Source organism: Protopterus annectens, chromosome 17.part0, assembly GCF_019279795.1.
Source record: "Protopterus annectens isolate FY-2018-M chromosome 17.part0, PAN1.0, whole genome shotgun sequence".
Lineage (NCBI taxonomy): Eukaryota > Metazoa > Chordata > Ceratodontiformes > Protopteridae > Protopterus > Protopterus annectens.
The window spans coordinates 807,947,010-807,967,328 of NC_056751.1; the positions used below are offsets into that span (position 1 = coordinate 807,947,010).

The 20,319-nt window shown below is 41.1% G+C and overlaps 1 protein-coding gene across 3 annotated transcripts in view; it reads right to left on the reverse strand.

Annotated features, from left to right (window-relative positions):
• LOC122791789 (intelectin-1a-like) overlaps positions 1–20,319 on the reverse strand; it is a 574,372-nt gene that overhangs the window by 257,770 nt on the left and 296,283 nt on the right. For all 3 annotated transcript variants that reach the window (XM_044059726.1, XM_044059727.1, XM_044059725.1), the window contains exon 4: positions 19,035–19,282. In XM_044059726.1, the coding sequence (XP_043915661.1) occupies positions 19,035–19,282 (248 nt within the window). The remainder of the gene's footprint in view (positions 1–19,034; positions 19,283–20,319) is intronic.

The window sequence follows — 20,319 nt, forward strand, 5'->3', positions numbered from 1 at the left end:
TAAGCAACTAGTCATATTATCAGATCCCACTGAAGAAGTATTTTGGTCTTGGTTAGCACTTTCAATAAATCATGTTTAGAAATACTGAAACACACGAACATCCAAGGATCATAGACAATGCAAATATATACTCACATCAAACTTCAGATGATAAAAAAATCTTTTATTTGGTAAGCGCTTTCATGGGAATAACTCCCACTTCTTCAGACCATTGAATAAAACAAGTATGCAGTTACATCTTATATAAAACAAATCACAAGCTGTCTCATTAACACTAATTAGACCCAATTAAGCTCAATGGTTGTTTCTTAAAGGGCCTGACAATTTAAACTAAGTTGTTGTGTCTTTCGGCTTTTCCCAGTTAGGGGTCGCCACAGCGGAACTCCAGTCCGTTAATGATTTGCAGTAGATTTTTACGTGCCGAGTTGCCAGCCCTGACGTGCAACCTTCAACGAAGGTTCGCCCATTCACGCATGTCTCCACATAGAAGACGCTTTAGCTGAGAATCGAACAGGACAACGTCTTACTGTGAGGCGACAACGCTACCGCAGCACCACCACCGCAGTTAATTTAAACTAAGTAAATATCTTTATTCAAAACCAAACAAAACTATATATGCTTAAACCAAATATATGAGAACCAATATATAAACAAAAACAGCAGCACTGAATCATAACAACAAAAAATAAATATACATGTGTGTTCACTCTAAACAATGACCTACACTCATATAAAAGCATCTAAAAATATGGGTACGTGTCACTTCACCTAAAACCCATTTCACCTAAACTCATTTCACTGAGACCAAATCACCAAAAGGTCATTTCACATAAAACTCATTTCACTGACAAGTAGTACTCTAAAGCAATTGAAAGGTATATGTCCTTTTCCCCACTGTAGTGCGATCCTGGAGTTAGTATATATATTAAGGGGGGTGTGAGGGCGTAGCCCCCCCAACTAGTTGTCTTTTACCAAATAATGTAAAACAAAACCAGACAACATAAAACCAAAATAAGTGGGGGGCGACACCCCCCCTTAATATATACACTAACTCCAGGATCTCACTACAGTGGGGAAAAGGACATATACCTTTAACTTGCCTTATTGTACTTCTTGTCAGTGAAATGAGTTTTAGGTGAAATGAACTTTAGGTGATTTGGTCTCAGTGAAATGAGTTTAGGTGAAATGGGTTTTAGGTGAAGTGACACGTACAAAAAAATATACATATGCATATACATAGAGAGTATGTAGATATATATATATATATATATATATATATATATATATATATATATATATATATATATATATATATATATATATATATATATATATATGAAAACACACATCTACATACTAATGCTAACAGCTTATATATGTTAACTACAAATGTTCCTATTCTTCAGTGTAAATCTCTATAAAAACAAGCTTATACAAAAAACAAACTAATATGACAAGCGGTCCATCCCACCAACTACGTGTATACTGCCAAGCATATACAACCTTCCACATAACTATCTACAGAGGATTCTGTTCTTTAAAGTGGGCTTAAGGGGAGTTATATCATTAAGCCCCCTGCCCCTATCTGCCTGCGACCGAATTATCCATCTGACTTCAGAGGTCTCTGTCTTGTTGATCATATCCCCACCTCTCTCATTCTCATTCACTGCTTCCATAACCATGAACCTGAATGTATGCGCTGCTCCTTTTTCTGACACGTTTGGCTAGAGTGAATGAATGTGTCCACACATATATATTTATTTTTTGTAGTTATGATTCAGTGCTGCTGTTTTTATTTGTTTATATATTGGTTCGCATATATTTGGTTTAAGCATATATAGTTTTGTGTGATTTGGAATAAAGATATTTTGGTACAGGAGTTGCGTTGTTGCCTCACAGCAAGAGGTTCTCCCGTTCGATTCTCAGCTAGTGTGCGGGGAGTGCCTTCTATGTGGAGTCTGCATGTCCTCCCCACGGTCGAGTGGCCTCCGAAAGACATGCGTGAATGGGTGTGCCTTCGCTGAAGGTTGGGCATCGGGCTGGCAACTCGGCACCATAAAAATCTACTGCCAATCATTAGCGGACCGGAGTTCCGCTGTGGCGACCCCTTACTGGGAAAAGCAGAAAAGACAAGCAAACTAAGTTTAAATTGTCAGGCCCTTTAAGAAACAACCATTGAGCTTAATTGTGTCTGTTCGGTGTTAATGGGACAGCTTGTAATTTGTTTTATATAAGATGTAACTGCATAATTGTTTTATTCAATGGTATGAAGAAGTGGGAGTTATTCCCATGAAAGCGCTTACCAAATAAAAGACAGATTTTTTTTATCGCCTGAAGTTTGACGTGACTATATATTTGCATTGTCTATGATCCTTGGATGTTTGTGGGTTTCAATTTTTCTGTGTTTTTACATCTGGGATCATTTTGATCGAGTCACGACCCTATTTCTTGTGTGTGGATGTTTAGAAATATTTGGGGGAGTAAGGAATTCAGATATTTTGGGACTTTGAATAGAAATCTCAGGGGTGAAGTTGTTACTACATTTGATTTAAGCATATCGGCAATGTCAATTAGTTTAGAACAGGAGACCCCAATATGGATACATTCTGATTAATGCATGTTATTTTTTTCCTAGTTTTCTAACATAGCTAAAGTAGGTTTTATAATTTTCTTTGGCTTCAGAGGTTCATGGGCTCCTTTAGTGGATTTGATTGTGTTCTTCTTCTTTTTTTTTTTTTTTTTTTTTTTTTTAGTAATTCTTTTGATATTATCCTTGGAAATATGGGTTTACATTTAATAAATAACTAAACAAGTAAATAATTTGGAGCATTTATCTCTCTCTTTTTTGCTATATAGCATATTTATGGTGATGGACCACCAGGGTTGTTTGTTTTTGGATTTACCACGAGATTTAGCTTTGCTGTTATCTGCTAGCTCTGTGCATTTTTATAAACAGGTAAAAAGTTCCTTAGAGAATTTTTTCTGCTGTATTAAGGTCTGGGGGGGGTGCAGATATAAATGAATTTTGATATTTCATCATGTAGTAGACTGAGGTTAAAGGACATGCTTAAAGTCCTAAAATTCATTAGGGTTTGTGTAGGAGTTTTGGGGAGTTTAAAGGAAAAAGTCTAAAGTTTCAGACCTCATTGGGAAAAGATATACCAGAGTATTAGTACAAGAAGCGGCCATATTTGTATGAATCAGGCATAGCCGGCGTTAGGCACCCACCAAACCCGCGGCTGCGGGGAGCCCCCAATTATCTCCCCACATACAAGCGTCCCTAATGAAGCAGCCGCGGGTTTCAACATCTCTTCCATTCCTTGCTTGGCGCCTCGTTCATTCGGCAGTGCCGTCGCGCAATTCCACTTTTTTTTCCCTTAAAGAACTTGCTTCCTTGATGGTGCAGCCAATCAGGTCCCGTGCTTTACTTGTCAGCTGCTCTCAATCAGGTCTGCTTCAGTGAAGCAAGGGACCTGATTGGCTGCAGCAGTCAAAGAAGCAAGTTCTAGGTTCATAGGTTCATAGGTTCATACTAGGCTATCTGCCCTAGGGCATTTATAAGCCTAGCCAGAGTGTGTGTGGCTTTCACCACCCCTTAGGATGAGAATACTATACCCATTAGTTTGCTGTGCCTCTGTCCAGCAGTGATACAGAGATGATTCCCGGGGTAAACCTACGATCTCCCATCCACTCATCAAGATTTCTCTTGAACAGAGTCAGTGAGGGGCTCTGCCTCACATGGACTGGGATTCTGTTCCATAGTGTAGGGCGTCTCTGGGTGATGAATCTGTCCCTCCAGCACGTCCTATTTATATCCGTGTTGAGGTTTAAGTCTCTTGCTCTCGTGGCTCTGGTGGATTTGGATTTTTTGAGGTGGAGCATGTCCATTAATTCCGGGTTGGACATGGCCTTGTATGTCAGGCACAGATCACCTCTGAGCAGACGGTATGCGACTGAATAGAGATGGAGTTTCTTCAGTCGGGCATCGTATGACATATGTTTGAGCCCCTTTATCCTTTTGGTGAGGAACTTTGGGGTCTTTCCAACTGCTGCAGGTGTCGGGTAAGGTACATTCCGAATGGGGCGTTGTACTCAATCATTGGTCTGATAAGTGAAGAGTACAGGGGTACAATGACCTCTCCTGATCTGGATGTGAATCCCTTCATGATCAGGTGGGCAATGTAGAAGGTCTTCCTAACCACTTTGGCAATGTGAGTGTCAAAAGAGAGGTTACTGTCAACTTGGGTCCCCAGGTCCCTGATAACTTCTTCCGTGTTTAATGGATTACCACCTATGTGGTAATTAGGGGTTACCTTGTTTTTCCCAAAGGGTATGACTATACATTTTTGGCATTTAGCTTAAGGCCATGGCTCTGGCACCAGTTATCCATTTCTATGAGACCTTTCTGGAGGATGTCTGTGTCTGATGGAGTGTCAATTATGGTGCCCAGTTTGCAGTCATCTGCAAATTTTGTCAGCCACAATCCCCTATGTTTGCCTGCACTTCAGAAAAATAAATGCCGAACAAGAGGAGGCCCAGGACTGAGCCCTGTGGGACACCGCCGTGACCGGCTTAGAGTCTGACATGGCACCGCAACTCTAACCCTGTGTGTTCTGTCCTTGAGCCAGTTTGCAACCCATCTTGTGACATATGGGTTTACATCTAAGCTGGTGAGCTTTTCTATGATGCCCGAGTGGGGTATTGTGTCAAATGCTTTTGCTAGGTCAAGGTAGGCTGTGTGAACTGCCTTACCCTCATCAATGGCCTTAGTGACTGTTTCAAAAAAGTCGACCAAGTTCAAGAGGCAGGATCTGCCCTTGACAAAGCCAAATTGGGTAGGATCCAGTGTCTGTAGGTCCCCAATGTCTTTATTTATGAGTTCCATTATGATCCTCTCCATAGCTTTGCAGACAAGGCTCGTCAAGCTTATGGGGCGGTAATTTCCAGGGTCCATAGAAGCACCGCCTTTGTGGAGTGGGACCACAGTTGCCGTCGCCATTCTTTGGGTACATATCCTGTAGTAAGGCTAAGATTAAACAGCAGCCTTATGTGTGGGTTTAGTTCCTCATTGAGTTTGTGTAGCACACAGCCGGGGACACCGTCCGGTCCCATTGATGCTGTGTTTTTTGCTTTAGAGAGAGCAGCTCTCACCTGGGCATCTGAGATGTTTGGGAGGCTAGACTCTGGTGGGATAGATATTTCTCCTTTTGGGGGGGAGGGAGGGGAGAAATTTGCACTGAACCTGTCTGCCAGTATGTTGGCAATGTCTGTGGGTTCACTGATTTTTTTATCATTTTGGACTAATTCTGAGCATATCTGGGAGTTTCCACCCCCTGATTGGGTTTACCGTAATATGTGGTCTGTTGGGTCAGTTCTTTTGATTGTCGACGTTAGGCACACATCTGAACTGCCCAGATTTTTAAGAATATCTAGATTTTTGCATTATATTTTTTGTTTGTTCTTCATAAAATTTGTGGTTTTCTTATACATTAATGAGTATTGAAGTCACTAAATAATAGCAGACACATACATTAAGTTTCAGACTTTATATCCTTCAGAAAAAATGTATGCTAAAGCAAAGTCTGAAAGCAAATTTGTAACTTTATATGAGCAATATTTAAAAAAGTGTCCCGATTTTTAAGCCTTTGTACCCCTATTATTTTTGGCTTTGTCCAGATTTTTTCATGCTAAGAGGTTGAGAGGTATGCTGTGAGGATGGATGGAGGATGCAGGTTTTGCTGGAACGACCATGGTACCAGCAAAGCAGATGTATTTTAACTGCCCTTGTAAGAGCAATTTCTAAAAGATCTGAAAAACTGTCCTTTTGAGGGCAATTTAAAAGGGCTGAACAGGTCTGGTCTGTGTGTTGTAGAAGCAAGCAGAGGATTAGTAGCAGCCTTCTATGAACTGCAGAAAAGGTAACTTGCTGGGTTTATTTTTAACTTTATGTTTTGCTGGGGGGGTGAGGAAACCTAGGGAGAGGACTGTATAACTTCTTTTCTGCAGAGTTCTTATGCTACGATGATTTGTGGGAGGGGGGGGGTGAGGAACTGTGGTTGTAAGAGTTTTATTTTATCTTTGTCCAGAATTCGTCTGCTAAGAAACTGAGGAAGGAAGGCTTGTTTGTAATTAATGTCCAGATTTGATGTAGTTTATTTTGCTAGTCTTGCATAAGAATATTCAATATTGCATTTTTGTTTTGTGTACAATTGTGCTGAAATATTGGTAGTGGGGGGATAGTGGCTGTGAGAATGCTGCAGAATATACAGATGTTTTAATGTATACCAATGCAAACCCTGTTCTGCTAGTATGTTTTGCATATACCGGCAATGTTTACAACTATGCCTGATGCTACACCTTTGTTCTATGATAATGTTTTACTCTGTCCAGAATTATTGTGCTGAGAGGTTGGGAGGGGAGTTAGTGGCTGTGAGAATGTTGCAGAATGTACAGCTGCTGTTTTAATGTATACTAATGCAAACCCTGTTATACTAGTATTGTGTATCCTGGCAGCGTTTACAACTATCCCTGATGGTACGCCTTTGTTCTATGATAATGTTTTGCTTTGTCTAGAGTTATTGTGCTGACAGGTTGGTAGGGGGGGTTACAGTCTGTGAGAATGTTGTGCAATATTCAGATGTTTGCCTGGTATTTATCTATTTTCATTAAAACGTGGGGTTACGCAATGCATTTTACTTCATAATCTGTTATTCCAGCATCTATATTTGCTGATAAGCACATTGTTTTTTATGTTCTGCAGAATGTGCTGATGTCTTAATGCGTGCCAGTGCAACCCCTGTTCTACTATCGAAGTTGATCATAGCAAAGTTTCAAACTATCCCCGATGTTATGCCTTTGTTCTGCATTTTCTTTTTTTTTTTTTTTTGGCTTTGTCTGGAATTGTTAAGCTGTGAGGTTAGAGGAGAGGGGTAGGAGCTATGAGAATGTTGCACAATGTTTAGATGTTTGACCTGTATTTTTGGTCTGCTAGTCATCAAAAATGTGAATTCACACAATGCATGCTAATGGAAAAATCGGTTAATCTGCCATCCTACCATCTTTATTAGTTCATAACTACAATGTTTTAAACCCCCTAATGTTACGTTCTTGTCTTGTTTTTTTTTTTTTTTGTTTGTTTGTACCTCCTCTAGAATTGTGCTGAGACTTTTGGGGGGACTATGAGAGTTCTGAAGAATGTACTGATTATTGTAATGAATGCTAATGCAATCCCTGTTATTCTAATATCTTTCTAAATTTATCATAGCAATGTTTGTAACTATCCTTGATGTTACACAATTGTTCTGCAGTTATTTTCAGCTTTGGAATTATGCTGAGAGGTTAGGAGGTTGGTAGGGGCTGTGAGAATGTTGCACAATGTCCAGATGTTTGTTAGTTTTGGTCTGTTCTTCAAAAATGTGGGGTCACACAACGCATGCTACTGCAAAATCTTATTCTAGCATCATTATTAGTTCATAAGCCCAGTATTTTAAATTCTAATGTTCAGTCTTACTGTAGTGTTGTCCATCATGTGTGGGTGTCTATGTCCTGTCTGCGAGTCTGTGTAACTGTCTGCCTCGTGTCTCTGTCCTGTATGAGGGAGTCTGTGTGGTTGTCTTTGTGTACCTCTGTGGGACTGGCTACCTTGATGCTGTACAGAGGCTTGCCATAATGTAACAACATTACTACTAAATGCCAGTCAGTGTGTGTGTGTGTGTGTGTGTGTGTGTGTGTGTGTGTGTGTGTGTGTGTGTGTGTGTGTGTGTGTGTGTGTGTGTATTTGTGAGTGGCTACCTTGCTGTGGTACAGGGGCTTGTCGTAATGTAACATTAGTACTAAATGCCAGTCGGTGTGTGAACCTCTGTGTGTGGCTACCTTGCTGTGGTACAGGAATTGTCATAATTTACTGGTACTAAATTTTATTTATTTTATTTAGAAACAGTAAAAAATAACTGGTAGATACACACCAAAATGTCTCAGAAATAAAGTCCACGTATCAAAGTAAAAAAAGTAAGACGCTGATGGCTGTAGTATCCAAAAAGGCCTTTACTAGTGCAACAAAGAAGTACACCTGAAGAAGCTCGTTTGTGAAAGTGCTTGTATTGTTGCACTAGTAAAGGCCTTTTTGTATACTACAGCCATCAGCGTCTTACTTTTTTTACTTTGATTTATTTTATTTATTTAACATTTGTTGACTGGGAAAGTCTGACTAGGGCAGAGCCTATTTTTGCAGAGGCCCAGGTAGAAATGCTGCAGAAGCATGTCTTTGGAATGTGGGAGGAAACCACATGAACGCAGGGAGGACATGCATACTCCACACAGAAGGCACCCCAGCTGTGAATCGAACCAGAGACACTCTTGCTGGGGGGGGGGGACAAAGTTAACTGCTGCACCACTGTGCAGTCCCAGTCAGTGTGTGTGTGTGTGTGTGTGTGTGTGTGTGTGTGTGTGTGTGTGTGTGTGTGTGTGTGTGTGTGTGTGTATACCATTGTGAGTGGCTACCTTACTGTGGTACAGGGGCTTGTCATAATGTAACATTGGTACTAAATGCCAGCCAGTGTGTACCTTGACATTTCAAGTCTTTTTAATGGTCTGAATGTAATAACACTACACAGTGATTGTTACATGGTGCTGCATGAGCTTGATAGGGAGGGAGGCATGATGGCAATATGGTCACACCTATTATATTCTCCTGGGTAGGCCCCTCAACTTGAAACTTGCTGGGGGCCCCCAAAATACTAGCACTGGACCTGGAATCATGACAAGAATGCTATGCTTTCTAGAAGGTTTATTTGCTATCATATCAAGGGAATCTTCATTTATTAAGTCAAGGGATTTTGGGGTATATCCTACACTGGATGTATAGTTGTCCCAGTTTACTGAAGGGCAGTTAAACTAACCCAAAATAATGGAGTTTTTGTTGATAGGGATATCATTTAGAACACTGAGGAATCATATGTGGTCATTAGAGGCAAATAAGGTGTTCTAAAACAAGCTGTTAGTTGACAAGTAATCCTAGGGATCTACCTGGGGCTAATATGTCTAGTGACAAATATGGAGTCCGCCACAGTTGCCATTGAAAGCATGAAAAGTACAAAACCCTAGTATAATGAGACATGCCTGAAAAGTTCTGACATGTATCTCTGCATATCACATGGAGTTCAACATCTCAAGCCGCTAACTCCCACATGTGCCACTGCCATACCATAGTCATACCTGTGAAGAATCAGGGTTCTTAGAGTCTTGTAACACCAGATATCCTGGTACCTGAAAGACACCATACTGTAATCCTCTCCTTGTTCAGGCTTGTGAATGATAAGTCAGTGTGCCTAACAACAGAGTGACCTATCACTAGAATAGTTTTATTGTTGTTATGGTTCAAAGTGATACATATGGAGTGTTTTTGCTCAGTCACTTTTTATGAGAGGTATACATATGATAGATGAGTGGCCTGAGTTTTGCAGAGACTTAATCTTCTTATTTTTAGGAGGCTCTGGAAGTGATTGTATTACAGTCTCATATATAACTTAGTACAGAGAAGCATTGAGATGGAGGTGTGTGAAGCTCTTAGGGAAAGTTTATAGGTGAGAGCGACACCTCCATATTAATTATGCCTTTACACCACTCACAGAGGGAATTATTTGTGTTGAGTATAACTTCATTATCTGTGATCATAAGGGACTTTGCATACTGTCTTATGAAACATAATGCTAAAGGCTGTCAACTTGAGTTGCCACCTATCCATTTTTCCCCAACTATCCAGAAATCAAAGCAATTGTCCAGTAGTCTGGAAAACACTATACAAACTCTAGTATTCTATTTCAAAAAACAAACAGACTACTGGTGTTTGTTAAAGCAGCATATTTATTATGCTTTTTTACAGAAAAGCATAATAAATCTTCATATTTACTATGCTTTTCTATAAAAAAAAAAACAACAACAAAGCATCGCAAACCAGGAAAACAGGACATTTCTCCTCCCAATCAAGTGCCTATGACATCACAAAATGGGTGGAAAGTGGGTGGGGAGATGTGAGAGATGGGCAGGGTTACAGGAGATGGAAGGGGTGTGGCCTTGGTCTGGTTTTGGCCACAAGAAAGGTGGCAATCCTACTGTCGACAGAGGTGAAACTAGCAGGCGGATCTTCCATCTTGTCCAGTGTTAAGGTGTTTAGAGGAATAAGAAAATGCCACAAAAAAAGGAGGAACATCCAAATTTGTTCACTAGTATGAGCATATAAGATGATGACAACAGGAACAGATACCAAAGATAAACCTATAGTAAGGGCAGGCAACTCAAGAACCCTCTAGTTTAAAACAGTGACACAAATTGGCTTGGTGGACACTCTGCATTTTGGCTTTAAGGAATATAGTGGGAGTGCAAATGTATTTAAATAGCTTAAGGGGAGAATCTTTGCAAAATTATACCTATATGATAACTAGCAGTAGCCAATAAACAAGGAGAGCGAGGAAACTATGTTCTCAAATTATCATAAAGGGCAAACAACAAAAGATACATTGGTTTTAAAGGACCACTAGGCATAAAAACTGAAAAAAAAATTTTTTTATCTTTTCTCAAAGAGCTACTTGACCCAAATCTGCCTGCAACATACTAAGTTATCATTGCTAATTTAATTTCTTTTTGTAACCTTGAATGTCCATATGGGGGCCAGACATTCTAATGAAATTTAGTTTCCTTGGAAAGCTCAATCTATCCCATAATGCAAAGTGAGAGCACAGCTCATAAGGATAGGTCACCCTACTATATTTTCTCAAGCCCTAGTTCAATTCATTTTAAATGTAGATACTGCAAACTTTAAGTCCTCAGTGCAAATTTCATTGCATGGATTGCAGTGACTCATAAATGTTTTTCTTTATGTTGTGTTGCACATGCTATTAAAGCATCTTCCAGAAGTGTGAACAAATTGCTGAGAAAACATAGACTTTTCACAAAGACAACATTTATGAGTTTCCATTTCCTGGCTCTTCCCTCCTTTATTCATATAGAGTAACATATGTCATGCATAGGTTCATAGGAGTGTACTAGGCTAATGGCCCTGGAGCCCTTACAAGCCTAGCCCATAGAAGTGCCCTGGCATTGTGCAGCCTGACGTTAGTTTGGAGTGCCTCTGTCAAGTAGATAAAGATACACAGTAGTCACCTTTGGTAAAACTAGTTCTGCTGCATACTATAACTTAGGGGAATTTACCTTAAGACTTGTCACTACAATCTGGGACATAGGAATTTAAAACAGAAAATAAGATTTTCTTAAAATGGCATATTTTATTAATGTTAGAAAATCTGTTTCTCTCTCCTCTCATCTGTTGTGGGTTCTTATCCCCTTTATTTCCCCCTTACACTGCCCACATCAGCCCATCAAAGCAAACAATGCTCTACATGGCATGTATCACTCTAAACAAACCTCCCAACTGTAAAATCAAAATAATTCAAAATTTAAAGAAAACTGCTCTTCTTCAGAGACACTAAAAACCATGTACTTATTTTCTGTGGCCTATAGATTCCAACAAAGTAATCTGTACCTTGTCTTCCAAGTTATGTCAAACTCTGGTCTCAGCAACCTTCCCTTATTTATTATCATTTATTAACCAAGACAGTACAACTGAGCTAAAGCTCATTTTAAGTCTTAAGGTTAAGCCCATTAGTCACATATGCATAATAATACACTTAGCTTGGTGCACCATTAAAGCTGTTCTCTTATGCATCTCTATACTACTGTCATCTGAGCATCCCTTCCACAGAAAATAAACTTATAAAATGCATGTGTCATCCCGCAGTATAGGTAAATCTAACCATTTCTGAAAATGTGGCCAGTAAAACATTGTTTAAAATCAATACTGCTTATATGGTTGCCTTTTACAAACAATGATACTGTTTTTCAAGAAGTCAATGATGCTATTTCATGCAGAGCTTTATATAAAAATAAAATGTTATCATATGCTTATTAATGTGTACCTCACAGGGCACTGTTTTGAATCTCTATTCCTACAAGCATTGCCATATTGTGTATATCTTAGAAAATGTTTGCATCATGGAATATTTTCGATGTTTCTCAAGTGCATTCCTTTCTAAAGCACAGAGCCATGATTACCGTCACTGATATGCACACCTCTCCTGCTCAGTTTATGTTGAGTGATTCACAATGTATGCTGCTAAAACTATTTAAACTCTTAGCCAGCCTTCTCAGTATCACTTGTAAAGGGAAAGCAGCCTATTGCAGGCAGCAAGTGTTGCACTATGACCTTTTTTTTTAGCTATTTGATGCTAACTGTGCAACAGTTTGACTTTGCCCTACCATACTCTGGGGTAAGTAATAAGTTAATTTTCCCACTGCTCAGTGCATCCAAGTCCAAGCTATGCATGCTTTATTTATGTATTTTTGTAAGCAACTCACCATGCTCACTTTTTATACAGATATGTGCACAACTCACAGACACACACTTATCGAAACAGTATCATGAACCATAGAGCACTAACCACATCTCTACATTGTGGTGCTTTAGTGTCTAATGGGGCCAACACAAGGGGCTGTGTAAGGTCATAATCCCCAGTAGCTAACACACAGCAACAAACCATCTGGTAAACAACTTTACACACACCAGCAATGTACTTACAAAACAATAAGGCAATGTGCATCTTTCTATGAAGTAATGCTGCAGATGCAAGAGACCAAGCAAAGCACCTCATCTTAGGCCAATCAACATACAACCATAAAAACCCTCCAAGAAGTAGGACCAAAAATCCAAAACAGACAGACTCCAAACGGAAAGGCAAAGCAGTTTTAATAACAGTTGTATGAACAATAAATAAAAGGTTAAGCACTTTCACCCGGAACACTCCCAGGCTTCTTCAGAACAATTCTACATTACAAAGTACACTTATTTAAAAGTAACCAGCAATCAAAACCTGCTAATCACTGAATAACAGATATTCTAAAACCCCTCCCAACCCAACACTACAGTCTTATTCTTCTTCTTTCAGCTTTTCCCGGTTAGGGGTCGGCACAACAGATCACCCATCTGCTCATGATTGGCAGTGGAGTTTTACGGTGCCGAGTTGCCAGCCCAGTGCCCAACCTTCCACAAAAGGCACACACACGCATGCACTCATGCCTAGGGCCAATTTAGAGTGTCCAATCCACCTACAGCATGTCTTTGGGATGTGGGAGGAAACCGGAGCACCCCAAGGAAACTCACGCAACCACAGGGAGGACATGCAGACTCAGCACAGAAGGCACCCCAGCCGAGGATCGAACCGGAGAACCTCTTGCTGTGAGGTGGCAATGCTAACCGCTGCACCACCGTGACCGCCCCAACCCAACCCAACACTATAGTGTTAACCCTTTAATGCGCAGGGCAAACAGAATAAAATTAGCATTGTATATTAAATGCAATGATTAAAATATCTCCTTGAACAATGCTACAGTAATAAAATCTTTCACAATTTAGCAGCCCTTAGTCTAAGAACACTGTTAATATTAATATAATCATTCAACCCCGGGGGTTGCCTGCATCCAGTTTAATCTGCCAGAATAACTCCCTATATTCTAATCTGGCTTCCCAAGCACCACCCCTGGGGTCATGTAAACCTTGTTCTATAACAAAGAACCTGAATTTGGCATTCCTGCAGTTTTTAATGTGCTTAAACAATGCACTAGTCTCCTTTTCTCTTACTATATCATATGAATGTTCATATGTCCACTTCCTTAAGCACCTCTCCATCTTCCCAATATAAAAACTGGGACATACTTCACAGGTAACCAAATACACTACTGCGCTTAACCTTTTATTTATTGTTCATACAACTGTTATTAAAACTGCTTTGCCTTTCCGTTTGGAGTCTCTCTTTTTTGGATTCAACATATAACCATGTCAACAAACACTGTACACTGGCAGCCACCCACATGTGTAATGCTCCACATAAGGACAAATTCTACAGCCCTAACACATGCACACACACACACACACACACACACACACACACACACACACACACACACACACACACACACACACACAAACATAGTATAAGCACCTGCACACGTCATAAGCAGTCTCACTACAATACAGATTCACTACCCTACCTACACACACACACACACACACACACAAACACAGTGTAAGTACATGCACACATCTTAAGCAGTCTCACTACAACACAGATTCACTACTCTACCTACACACACACACACACACACACACACACACACACACACACACACACACACACACACACACACACACACAAACACAGTGTAAACACATGCACATATCATAAGCAGTCTCACTACAACACAGATTCACTGCCCTACCTTCACAGACACACACACACACACACAAACACACACACACACACACACACACACACACACACACACACACACACACACACACACACACACACACACACACAGTCAGCCATTACCCACAAACAAAGGCAGAGACACAAATGCTCATTTTGCAGCATGTAACACATTCCTCCTCACACACACACACACACACACACACACATACACACACACATACCCACAAACAAAGACACGGACACAAATTCTCATTTTGCAACATGTAACACATTCCTCCTGACACACACACACACACACACACACACACACACACACACACACACACACACACACGTGCTCGTGCGCGCAGATCAGATGTGTATAGTAATATGGAACAATATATTACATGAGGAAAAAGAAAAGATATTGTTCGTGAGAAATGTGCTGCCTAATCCACAATGTCATAGCCCTTTGAACTCAGTCATAAAGTAACTTCAGAAAACTTGTTAGCAAGAAAATAAAATGTTGTCTGTATTACATTGACGGTTATGGTACCACCCATAACCCATGGAGGACTCTGACAAAAAGTTCTGTGCTCACTCCATTCATTCTCATGTGGATAAAGTGATCCCACTCAGATTAGTGAAAAACAATTTCTGTGGTTTACAATCATCCACTCTCACAAACTCGTCACAAGAAACTTTCTGTTACTGGAATTATTACACCATATATATTGTACACAAATGCAGACACAGTACACTATTAAATCACACCTCTCTATACAGCAATACTACTGTGCCTACTGGTGACCACATCCATACTGTGGCTGTAGGTTGGTAGTCATGACAGTTGACCAACTATCCTGATACCTGTTGACTACCACCAGGGCATCATACATTTATCACCACAGGAAACAAAATTTCATCAGCATGTCTGTCCCCATGAGCAAACATAAGTCCTGAAATAGCCTGACTGTCATTAACCACATAATAAAAAAACTAGGGTTTAATACCACTAATTTAACCACATAAACGACAAAATGCAGTCCAATTATTTACTGGAATTACTAATATAGACTTAAAAACCTTTGCTAAAGAAGATACAGACTGTTAAAATAAGGTTAAAATACATAAAAAAATGAGAAATCTTCACTTATCTTGGTTGCTGTATGTACCAGAATACTTGTTCATTTTATTCTTGGTGCCCCTATCAGTACTGGCCTTCTGCTCTGTCCTTGTTATAATTAGACTCCATCATGAACAGATGTTGCAAGAAAAGGAAGACAATGTAACCTAGTACATGTTAAGTTGTCCTATCTTGCCTTCGTTCTTGCTGTTTGGGTTCAAAGCCGATCCTCGGCTCTAACTCGGACTACTTCTATAGCTCGAGAGCTATTTACTGACTCAAGGCTAACCCTTATCACAGAATGCCCAGCGTCAGCTAGCCAGATCTCATTTGCCGCTTCAGCTGCAAGGCTGCTTCGTTACTGGCTCAGGCTTAGTATAGATTTTTCTACTATTATTGTTGTTTATTTTTCAAAATTTAACAAGTTTTTGTCTATATAGTACTTTATACCCTTATTGCCTGTTCTTGTGTGTTGTGCTTTGTTGGCCATCGCTCCATACTCGCAGACCTTTCTGTTTTGCTTGAACTTGTTTTAATTAGAGAGTCCCCCCCCCCCCCCCTTAGGACAGCCATTTAAGTTAGAGGCTCTCCTTTCTTTTCTGTATTTGTAAAAAAAAAAGACTGTTTGCTTCTTAGTTTAGTTGTTGAAGATGTCTAAAGAGGCCAAAGTTTCTGGCTTCAAAAAGTGTGACTCATTCTGTCAGAAAACGTCTCTGACAGATGGGCACACTAGCTGTGTTCATTGTTTAGGGACTGTGCACCTGCAGGACTCCTGCTCTATCTGTCATGCATTTAGTCCAAGGGTCCTGCAGGAGCGCAAAAACAAATTAATCCTTCGAGGATTATTGAAACCACAGGATTCCCCGGCTAAAGGTTCTCAGCCAGTGAAATCCTCTAAGTCTGTCAAGCCATTGGCTCCATCTTCGGAACCGAGTCTTGGGCTTGAACAACCAAGTTTGTCGGTGCCGACTAACATCAACAAGACAACTCCTCCCTTAGCTCCAACTGCTACCTCAGAGCCATCTCGGAGTCACAAGCAAGCAAGGTCTCCTTCATTGGAGCCGATCTCCTTGGTGCCACAGTCACCCTTACTAGGAAGTGAATGTAGTCATCGCTCTTCATCCCACTCCTCTCGATCCTCTAGGTTATTGGATCAGGACGTGGAGAGAGTAGTCAGCAGGTTGCTTAAATTACAGGCCCTTGCAAAATTACTTTCCAGCCCACCTCAGCAGGTTGCAGCTCCATCCTCCTCTATCTCCATTCCTCCTCTGACTACACTTAGTTCGGAGCCGGAGACCATGGATGCACTGAAAGTAGGACTGACCATGCCAATCACCTCCTCTTCGGTTCCGACATCTGCTCTGATCACCTCGATTGTTCCGTCCATCAAGGGATTTGGGCGCCAAAGCTCTCTCATCGGCTCCAAAGGGGGAAGTGGCACTGGACCCTTGTCCGACCCCACTCTCCCTCTCGGAGCTTCGGCGCAGGTGAGCTCAGCTCCCATATCGGCCTCGGAGCCATCACCCTCAATGCAGAGAAGGACTCCTGTCTCTTCGGAGCTGGAGCCTTCTTTCCCTTGGGGTCGGGATGCCTTCGAGGTCATGTGGAGTGTGCTGTCCCCTGAAACAGCCCTACTATCAGCCCCATCAGTTCCATCCCTTGTGGTGCCTGTGCCAACCTCTGCTCCTCCTCCGGCCCAGAAGCGTAGGGAGCCTATGCCCCAGGACACCCCATTGGGTGACCCCTCTTCTTCCAAGGTCTCCCCTGATTACTCAGAGGAGCCTCCCCAGAAGAAGAAGTGCAAGAGGAAGCACCTAGACTCCCCTGAGTCTGTCACCTCAGATACAGACCTGGATGAATCAGAAGGGTCCCCCAGGTCCCCCTCAGAAGATGTTTCCTTTTTGGACATCCTTGAAATGCTTAGGCAGAGGGGTGGCTGGTCTTCCCTAGCCCCTACCAAGGATGAGTCTGTATACCTGAAGGCATTCGGTTCCCGACCCTCCACCTCCTGGGTGTCTCCACCTTTCGATCCACTCATGTCTGCAGTGGCTCGAAAGGCTTGGTCAGCTCCAGATTCTGTGGAACCTACTCCGAGGAGACCAAATAAATTTGTAACAGCTTCCCAGGGCAAACAATTTCTCACTAAAGGTGTGCCAGTTGATGCCATGGTGGTAGCAGCAGCCACCAAGAAAGAGTTAGCAGAAACTTCTTCATCTATCCATTCACCAAACAAATACTCTAGGACGATGGACAGATATGGGAAGCAAATGTTTTCCTCTGCGACCTTCTCCATAAGGTCCCTGAATTATCTCTCTCATTTTACATGACTTCAAAGGGATCTCCTAAAAGAGCTTGGAGATACCCTACAAGATCCTACAGCTGAGGGAGCATCAGCCAAAATAGCTTCCCAGCTTGTGACTCAACTCAATAGTCAACGTCTGCATGAGGCTCATTTCCTATGCAGCCGATGGAGCGAGCAGAGCCACAGGTACAGGAGTGGCTCTCAGGAGACATGCTTGGCTGTGACTGTGTCAATTTGCAGAACCCTTTTGAGCGTCCTTCACAAATACTTCCTTTGATGGCTCCTTGCTTTTTGGGCCTCAGGTGAAAGACACGCTTACCAGGTGTGAGCAGGAAGGCAAGAATCTCTCTGCCATGGGAGTCCATTTTTCCACTCCTAATAGACCTTATCCCAAAGGTCAGAGGGGTGGAAAGATGTGGTTTCGAAAATCCCAGGGACCCTTGCCTGACACACGTCGTGATTTTTCCCCCAGGGGCAGAGGGGGAAACAACAACAATGGCAGACACCACCCTCATGGCAGAGGGGGGCTGCAAAATCAGGGTGACAGAGAAACTTTCTCTGCCAAACCCTTCCAGCATCCCTGACAGGTTTCCCGACTGCTCATCTCTGGAGGCAGTCAGGGGAAGACTTTAGCTGTATCCAAAAGTCTGGCAATATATAACAAGAGACAGATGGGTACTATCTATCATATCTGGAGGTTACAAAATTCCCTTCCATCAAACCCCTCTAGAGTCAAGAAAGTCCATCCCAGATGTCCCACCCAATCTAAGGGATCAAGCAGTCATTCAGGTCTCAAAACTGCTAGAAAAAAAGAGCCATTCAGGAAGTCCTCGCAGACCAACTAGGATCCGGAACTTACTCAAGATTCTTTTTAGTACCAAAAAAGACAGGGGACTGGAGACCAATACTGGTCCTTGCAGGCCATTTTAAGCCTGGCCAATTTCCCTTTTTTGTGCTTGAATTAATCTATCCCATTTGGTTAGAGATTGATCATACCTATCTCAGGGTCAGTAATTATATATTACCCCAAATGAGAATAACTGGGATCATACCATAGATAATTTGAGGTGACAAGTGCATGGGATAAACCATTTAGGATATGGGAGAAGAAATGAAGACATAAGTGAGAAAAAAATGGCAGATAATGGCAGACACAGAAGATAATTTTATCTTCTGTGTCAAAACTATTGAATAGTCATACACAGTCATATGTCAAGTATTACACGTTATAAATAAAACCTGCATTTATTTATACTAAAATAGAAATACTCCAATGCTCCTATTTATATGAAAGTAATTATCATTCTACCTTGTAGTCATCACTAGTTGCCGCTTCTGCAGTTCCAAAAGTATTATAATTTCCCCAGTTTCCATCTCCTTCTGGTCGATTAGGATTGCTGCCTTGTGTGCTTGACCAGCGGTCACCATAGGTGCACTTTCCATACATGTTGTTCTCATGGATACTTGCTACTAATGTCCACCCTCCTCCATTGCTAGTCATATCACAGTAGGTCTGGTACTCAGTCCCATATTTTGAGACAAGGGTGTAGATGCCATCTGTAAATAAAACACACAAAGATAAGTTTGAGAAAACTAATAGACACAGTTTATTTTTCATTCACAACGTTTGACAAAAAGTGAGGACTAGGCAGTTATGCCCATACTTTGCATCATGTCAGCAATGCAGGAATGCAAATGCAAGCCCCATAACAGTTAATCAGGTTATGCTATTAACTCACTGCATCCCACAGGAGTACACTTATCCAAAAATTTAGTTGACTTACATCCTGCATATTCATCATGAAGACTGGGTTCCCCATGGCCCTGAGATGTGCACACTCTACAACTTTGCAGCTCCAAAAAAAAAAGTATACGCATGAACCTCATAAGGAGCTCAATGTATGCTTGCACTCTGTATAGATTTACATGTGGCATGTCTGTCTTTAAAAAGTAAAGAAAAATTGTACATGAAATCAATCTACTATCCCTGTTCATCTTCCTTATTAACTAAGCACCTGCCTCCCTGTTACATTTAGTTAACTGTTGCTTATTGGCATTGGGTCTATAGCAACTACACTTTATGCCTTTACTTTGTTTTGTTTTTTAATGTGTTTATTTTAAAACAAGACTTTGCTTGGCCTGGCATACATTGTTTCTCTGATGCCAGTTTCTGTTTACTCCCTGGGCCAACTGTCTGGCTAAACAAACACCATGTGACTGCCTGCAGCCAATTGGAACTATCCAGTATTGAATAGCCAAGTAAATAAAACACAATCTGCTTCTATTGGTTCATATGAACTTTATATCACCAGTGTGGTACAATTAAGCTAGTATTAGCACAGACACCCAAATGCAGATACCCTTATTCCTGTACTGTTTTCCCTCTCTCGTAATATAATAAAATCTGGGCAGGCTTTCAAAATTTTATTTACTTTTTTATTGAACACTGAAATGAATAGCTACAAGGACCATATGCAACAACTAAATGGGCACTTGGCAAACAAGAGTTTGTTCACAGTTTGTAACTTAAAAAAATGCTTACTTTCATAGCTTCAGAATTCCAGTAAAGGTCTGGATAAGATTAAAAACTCTTG